The 8,336-nt window shown below is 41.4% G+C and overlaps 1 protein-coding gene across 1 annotated transcript in view; it reads right to left on the reverse strand.

Annotated features, from left to right (window-relative positions):
- Positions 1–7,181: 7,181 nt before the first annotated feature.
- dcun1d3 (defective in cullin neddylation 1 domain containing 3) overlaps positions 7,182–8,336 on the reverse strand; it is a 64,334-nt gene continuing 63,179 nt past the window's right edge. The window contains exon 3 of the mRNA XM_028814156.2: positions 7,182–8,042. Within this exon, the coding sequence (XP_028669989.1) occupies positions 7,550–8,042 (493 nt within the window). The 3' untranslated portion in view covers positions 7,182–7,549. The remainder of the gene's footprint in view (positions 8,043–8,336) is intronic.

Genomic DNA, 8,336 nt, shown 5'->3' on the forward strand with positions numbered 1-8,336 from the left:
ATCATATTCAAAAAGACTTGAGGCTGGAATTGCTGCCAAACGTGCATCGACAAAGTATTGAGCGAAGGCTGTGAATACTTATGGACATGGGATTTCTCAGTTTTTTTATTTTTAATAAATTTGCAAAAATCTCAAGTAAACTTTTTTTCACGTTGTCATTATGGGGTGTTGTGTGTAGAATTCTGAGGAAAAAAATGAATTTAATCCCTTTTGGAATAAGGCTGTAACATAACAAAATCTGGAAAAAGTGATGAAGCGCTGGGAATACTTTCTGGATGCACTGTGTATATGTGTATATAATTATATATATATATATATCTATAATAATAAAAGGCAAAGCCCTCACTGACTGACTCACTCACTGACTGACTGACTGACTCATCACTAATTCTCCAACTTCCCGTGTAGGTGGAAGGCTGAAATTTGGCAGGCTCATTCCTTACAGCTTACTTACAAAAGTTAGGCAGGTTTCATTTCGAAATTCAAAGCGTAATGGTCATAACTGGAACATATTTTTTGTCCATACACTGTAATGGAGGAGGCGGAGTCACGTATCGCGTCATCACGCCTCCTACGTAATCACGTGAACTAAAAACAAGGAAGAGATTTACAGCACGAGTCACACGCGGGAACGAAGGTAAATGACGTTAATTTTTGACTGTCTTTTAATACTGTGTAAGCATACATATTAACACATGTGCAATTAAACGTGTGCATTTACGGGGTGATTTCTCAGGCTTAAAAGCTCACCTTTTATCAAACGCGGGAACAAAGGTAACTGACGTTGTTCACTGTCTTTTAATACTGTGTAACCATACATATTAACACATGTGCAATTAAACGTGTGCATTTACGGGGTGATTTCTCAGGCTTAAAAGCTCGCCTTTTACTAAAAAGGTAAATGCAAAACTATTTTCAATCACTTTATTGAAACGCTCCCGTTAAGGATTGCAATAACATATTCGCGAGATAAAAGAACGAAGTAGGGGGAAATGGAGGAACAGCCGCAAACAGCGAAGAGCAAAAAATTAATTAAACAATTGAGAACGGAGCGAGTTAAGCATACAAGCATGTTCATAAGGGAAACAAACCACGGTGTAAAACGTAAGTTTAAATAAAGTTTATAGAAACGCTCCCGCTGCGGATTGCAATAACATATTCGCGAGATAAAAGTTTAATGAGAAGACACGAGGTATAAACGAACCACACGCCGTGGTGCAAAGTTAGGGGCAACAGTTTCAACCATTCTATGATCTGCTTCTCGCAACTGAAAGACGGCACATGGCGGATGTTAGCCGACTTGCTGACCGCAACGTTAGGGGCTTCAAGTATGGCGCTGACGCCACATCTCAGTGCCAACACTTTGCAGACTGTACTTAAAAGACACGCCCTCCTCACTGGACAGTTAAAAACACCAATCAAACTAACGATGACATCAAGTATTACCCAATCAAAAGTAGGAAAGGAGGCATCTTCATAAAATGCGTGTGGGATGATTTGCATGAGACGCTGCTTTAAAAAAAAAATGATTAAAAAAATACGGGATAAATCCCGTCCAGTATTGATTCAAAACGGGACGCGCAATTTCATTGTCAAACGCGGCACGATTCCGTATTTTAAAGGACGGGTGTCAACCCTACAGTGCCAGGTAACCACCCATACAATCAGATTGTGATTCAGACTAGGAATGCAATGAATGTAATTACCCCGATCTACATACAAGGCGAAAGTCTTGCAACATTCAAAGATGATGGTTTGGGATAATTAGTACTTATTAAGTACACCATGGAACATAAAAGAGCTTATGAAGCCCTGAACCGAAAAAAGCAACATCTCAGAGATCGTACAAAAAAAAAAAGGAGGTAATGTCGTTTTACTCGCTGTAGATTTTAGTGAAACATTACCAGTTATTCCACGAGGGAGACCAGCAGATGAACTCAACGCTTCTTTAAAATCCATGCTTCTCCCACGGTCGGTTATATGTCGCGTGTTCTCGGGTAGGTACACCAAAAAATTTATACATTTAAGCATGTAATGGGCAAAGAAAAAATGAGGTATACCCGAAGGCACTGCAGTAGTACTCAATGTAACTTTACTTCTTAAATGTTAATGTTTTACTGTTTAATAATTTATACGCTTCTTATATATTGTTCAAATTCTTTTATCAAAATACCAGTGACAGCGCAATGCACGATAACATGGACTGAATACACCATACGCATCTGCCCACGGCCGCCCTGGTGTGCGCAGATAGGAGTTGATTCTAAAATAAAATAAACATAAAAAGAGTAATACAATCATCACCCATAAAGCGGATAGCAGACGTGACGTATTATATGTGTATATGTATATATAATATATCTGTATATGTGTGTATATGTGTGTGTATATGTGTATATGTATATATATATGACAGCAACACTCATAACAATGACAACACAATTACATTGACAATCATGTTACGTTATTTTTAAAATGTTTCCTTTACTTTTTCATAACCTCTTTAACACACTACTTCTCCGCTGCGAAGTGCGGGTATTTTGCTAGTACTGTATATATAAATATAAATAAAGGTCATTTTTGGGTGGAGTTTTCCTTTAATTCAACTTGTCATGACACACATTGTACAGTTACTGAAAAGTGTTGTGAGAGTGTATTAAGTATAAAAATGCACTATATAAAGTTTATTCACTGTATAAAGGTGAAGGATTAATGCATCCAATTACAATTCTGCTTAATTTATCACAGAGAATTGAATATCTTTCCACATATACAATAATCTTATGTGAAACCCGCTGCTTTCGTAGTTAAAAAGGCAAAAGATGTAAAGTTTGAACTTGCAGCAAGTGGGATGCAACTGTATTTAAAAATTTGCTGTTCCTGCCATTAAATGTTGAATAAATTCTAATTTTGATTGCCTTGGAACTTAGCAAAGACAATGCAAGGACTTTTATTCTTTTAAAAAGACCCTAATACATCAAATTGTTAAAGTACAGGAAGAAAAAAAAGCGAGCAGTCAGCCCATACCAAGTGGAGTTGGGGGGCAGGTGTAAAAAGGGTTGTCATTTCTACTGGTCTGACCAAAATGTCTGCCAATCTCCTTAAATCACGGGTATTGAACTCTAGTCCTGGAGGGCCGCAGTGGCTGCAGGTTTTCATTTTAACCCTCTTCTTCATTAGTGACCAGTTTTTGCTACTAATTACCTTCTTTTGAACTCATTTTAATTGACTTGCACTTGAAGACTCAGACCCCTCAATTGTTTCTTTACCTTAATTAGCAGCCAAACAATAATGAGATAAAAAATGAGCCAAAACAGGACCAGCAAACTGTGACCATCATACAATATCTGAAAATAAAGAAAGGTGAAGGTCTTAGGAATATTGAGCAGCTCAGGTCCACAAACGGTGGTCTAAGAAAAAAGCAAATCCACAATTTCGGACATGTCTGGTGTTGCACAATGAGAGCAGCAACATGCCATGGAATTAAAGAATGGGTTTAATTAACAAGAAGACTCAGTGCCTTATTAAACAACTGACTGGAGTTTGAGGCCCTGACTTAGTTGGTCTTCTGTTGGCCCCCTTACTTCACATTTCATTTCTCTTTAAGGAAAGAAAAGAAGCAATTCAGAGGTACGATGAAGAAATTCAGTTGGACAAATCTTAAAAAACAAGTCCATTAAAATGAAAGGAAAAGGAATTAATTAGCAACAAAAACTGGTCACCAATTAAGAAAAGGATTAGAATGAAAACCTGCAGCCACTGTGGCCCTCCAGGACCAGAGTTGGGGACCCCTGAACTATAGATCCTATGATGGTGGGCTGATACACACCCATCACACAATATCTGAAAATAAAGAAAGGTGAGGGTCTCGGTAAGGTTGATCTCTCAGGTCAGCAAAATATCTTGATGGAAAAAAACAGAATGTGGCAGAATGAGAGCAGCAACAAGCCATGGAATTCAATAACAGGCTTAATTAACAGCAAGAATCGGCTTCTCATTAAGAAACTGGTTGGAGTTTGAAGCCCCAGTGTAGCTAGCTGGTCATCTGTTGGCTCGTTTCACATCTCATTTCTATTTGGCTGTCATTTTAATTTAATTCACAGCACTGAATCTTTAAAAACAGAACTACAGTTGACCCTTGATATACGACCGGCCTGACATGCGAACAACTCGATTTACGACCAACATCTTGCGTTACGACCTGAATGCGGTCACGTGTATCCGCTTGCGCAATTGTAAACAAACAGCCGAGAGCCTTCGTAAGCGTCATTCGGAGCCCAGATACATGTGTTTGTGGACATAATTTCGGTCAGTGCAGCGATTTATGTAATTTTTCTTGATAATTGCTAAGGAAGGAAGAGAAGGTAACGAAGGTAAGGAAAGCGATCACAATCGAAACAAAGAAGGAAATTGTGCGGAAATATGAGAGTGGTGTTCGTGTGACCGATCTTGCTAATATGTACAGCATGTCGAAATCCACCATCTCGACAATTTTACAAACAAAAGATTTGTATAAGGAGGCTCCTTCCAAACAATAATCACCTTCCATTTCATTCTCCTCCCTTCCTGCAGCCCAAAGATGTCAAATTAAATGGTGAGTACAGTATGAAATTGCAATTTCTGGTAGGCTAGGCACTTTTTATAACTTTTTGGTTAGTACATTAGAAAAATTATTGGTGTTTTGGTAAATTATGCACATTATACAACCCTTTTTTATTATGAAAAGGTTAAGTAAGTGTTGCTGTGGGAGGTTCAGAACGCATTATGGGTATTTGCATTATTTCTTATGGCTGCCCGCTCCTGTGAACATTAGTCATGTAGTCTGACATACCCAGTGACTCACTCCGAATAGTCCATGATTTGCTCTGTTCATTTGAATTTGTCTTTAGTCACAGGGCAGGTTCTGTGTTTGAGAGCTGACAACCAGTGAAATGTTCATGTGGGAGTAGATAGAAATTTGACATTATATATATATATATATATATATATATTATATATATATATATATATATATATATATATATATATATTGTGACAGACGACCGGCTACGGACTCCGGTCGCCACCCCCAGGCCGCTAGGAGGAGCCCTCCGGACAGCATATTCGTGCCCCGAGTTCCAGCAGGGCCTCATGGACTTTGTAGTGTCGTTACACAGCCCTGCTGGATACCTTGGGGGCCGCCAGGAGTCGCTGTAGGGGGGCTAGTGGGCTCTTGTGTGCCCTATAACCCGGGAGTGCATCCCAGTCACGTGACTGGAAGAAGCGATGTGCTCCCGGGATGAAGAAAAGGACTTTGCCCTGACCCGGAAGGAAAACGGACTTGTGGGTTTGGCTTGGAGCCACTTCCGGGTCAGGGGATATAAAAGGACTCTGGGTAAGCCCAGACACTGAGCTGAGCTGGGAGGTAGGGTGGCAAAGTGTCTGGGCGAGGAGGATTGGTTTGTTTAGAGAGAGAGAAGTATTGTTATATGAGTGTGGAGTGGAGGGTGCTTGGTGCACTGTGTGACAACAAAATAAAAGGTTGTTATACTTTTACCTGGTGTCTAGAGTGGTACCTGAGGGTTCGAGAGGTGGACAACACGCTTAACTGCTACAATATATATATATACACACATAACACACACACATACACATATACATACATACACATAAATACACACTATAGTCTGAACACACACCAGAAGGACTACAAATGAAGAAAGTTAAAATGAAAGAAAAACGTCTGACTTGTCAGTCCCAGGCCCATGAGGCGCTATACAGGCGTATCGCTATTGGTATAAAGGAGCTCCCTTAGTGCTTTGTGACACACTGCTGTTAATAACCCGTTGGCTGAAAGTCCTCCATGTTAGTGTGTCATGGAGAGGATGTGTAGCATTGTTCATAATGGCACTCAGTTTTGCTTTAATTCTCCCCTTTGCTCCCTCCCGGGTGGTCCAGAGTGCATCCCCCTAACCGAGGCGGCCCTTTTAATTAGCTTGTTAATGAGTGGTCCTCCCTTGAAGTGATGTTACCAGCCAAGCACACCACACTGGCCATCATGGAGTTGTAGAAGATGTGAAGCTTGTCACTGCTCGCACTAGAGGAGCGCCACCTCCTAACGAAGAGTGCCTGCTCTGCCCTTTCTTCTACAGCCCCTCTGTGGAGACAATGCATGGACTGCAGTGACCAAGAATGAAAAACACGGGTGTTTTGAACCTCACAAACAGAACAGAAGCTCGTCTGTCTGATGTTTCGTGTTTTACATACAACATCAGAATGAAAAAAAAAAAAGTGGGCCTAAGATTTTTTTCCCCATTTTTTTTATGGGAAAAATAGTCTTGACTTACAACCAACTTGAGTTACAACCAACCCTCGCGAACAAATTGAGTTCGTAAGTCAAGGGTCCACTGTATTAACATGAAGGGAAAAGCAGTGAATTAGCAGTGAAAAGTGGTCAACTGATTAGGAAGAGGGTTAGAATGAAAACCTGCAGCCACTGTGCCCACCCCCCCCCGCCCCCAGGCCCGGAGTTCAACACCCCTGCCTTAAATGAAAGTCAGCAATGTGTGCTTTAATCACGATATCTGGATTGTTTCATTTGTGATTTTAAAGTGTGGAGCGGAAAGGGAAATCATGAAAAAGATGTGTCTTTGTCCCAAACATTACGGTGGGCTCTGTATATGTTGGTGTATTTGGTTGCCTCTGTAGGGGTGGGAGATGTCTGGGGGTTATGGGCGCCATCACCTTATTGAGTCAGACTGCTCCACGTCAGATGTCCATTCTGAGGGCCACCACCCGCTTTTTCAGTCTCTTGCCAGTAGACACAGAATTCCTCTTGACCGTGCATTCAAGGGAAAGAAAGGAAAAAGAAAGAGAAAGCGACAACTGATTAACACTGTTTATTTTAATATAAACCACTGCATTTTTAGAATTAAAAATAGAAAAAAAGAGAAAAAACATTTCATTGCGGCTGTAAACGACTGAGGCTGTTACTCGTACAGGGACTGTCTGGTTAGAAGGTGTGAGCCCTGGCACTATTGCAATTTGTAAAAACATTTAAGAAACGTACAGAAATTACGTCAGGGGGTGGGAATAAAAAAAAAACAAAAACAAAAAAAAACAAAAAAGGACAAATCAGAGCGGGGTGTAGTAAACATGATTGGTTCATTCGCTAGATAAGAAGAGAGGGACCTTTTTTTGGGTGGGTGGAGGGGGGGGGATGCGGAGAATAAAAATCTAGCAACTTCAATCTTTGTTTTCGTTTTTCTTAAAAGGAGTTCAATCTATCAAATACAAAAGAAAGGGAAAAAGTGCCTTTAAAACATGATACAGTATTGTGGAGCCCTTTTTTTTTTCCATTTGAAAGACAAGGCAAACAAGGGTGTTGGAAAGACTACAACCCACCCCCCCCCATTTTTGTTTAAAAATAATAATAACAATAATAATAATAATAATAATAATAATATTAATCTTCAAAGTGTGAAGCGAGAGACGGAGGGAGACCCGAGTCTGTTTGCTCCAAGCCCACAGTCCAAAGTACACCCGCTGTGCCAAGCCGTGCCGCCGGCGCTCAGGTCTCCTGGCTCTCCTCCACGTTTTCTGTGCTTGGAAAGTCGCTGTGTTTATCGTTGTCTTCTTGCTGCCTCTTTCTCCGCCGCTCCGTCTCCCACTCCACGAAGGTGTCAAAGAGGCTGGGCCAGGCCTCGTCCTCGCTGTAGTTGCTAAGGTCGGGCCCAATCACCTGAGTAAAATTGAGAAACATGTTCCACGTGTCCCGAGAGATGCCCTTTACCCCGGAAGGGTTCTCTGTCAGAAAGTCTAACCACTGCTCCAGGATGCTCGGGGTGTTCTGGGTGAAGACCAGTCTCCAGAGTGCAATGGCGATGTCCCGGTGCAGCGACCGCTGGCCCTCCTCTGAGTCCAGGCCGAACTGGAAGGTGAAGCGGTACAGGTCCTTGAACCGGTCCTCCAGTTTCGCCTCGGCCAGGAGGCTCGGGAACCGTGCGTGGATCATTTCCAGGCTGTCCGCTTTGATGGCTTTGCAGCCTTCTACAAATTCCTTTCTGCCGGGGACAGAGAAAGAGGGAGAGAATTCGTATTAAGAAAAAAACAAAATACAATTCAGAAGCCATAAACCTGCCTAAGGAATATTTGAAAACGTGAATCTTTAAACTGTCAGCATCGACTACTGCAGTTTACGAGTCTTGTGTAATGGCACCTCATGAACAGACAGTGACATTTTACTATTTAGTCAGCCTGTTGGCTGTACGAGCCCACTTAATCCAATTCTAAGACTTGGAGTATGGGGCGGCAGAGCTTCAATCAACAGGGAGACCACACCAGTCCATCTTAGGGCA

Source organism: Erpetoichthys calabaricus, chromosome 11, assembly GCF_900747795.2.
Source record: "Erpetoichthys calabaricus chromosome 11, fErpCal1.3, whole genome shotgun sequence".
NCBI lineage: Eukaryota > Metazoa > Chordata > Cladistia > Polypteriformes > Polypteridae > Erpetoichthys > Erpetoichthys calabaricus.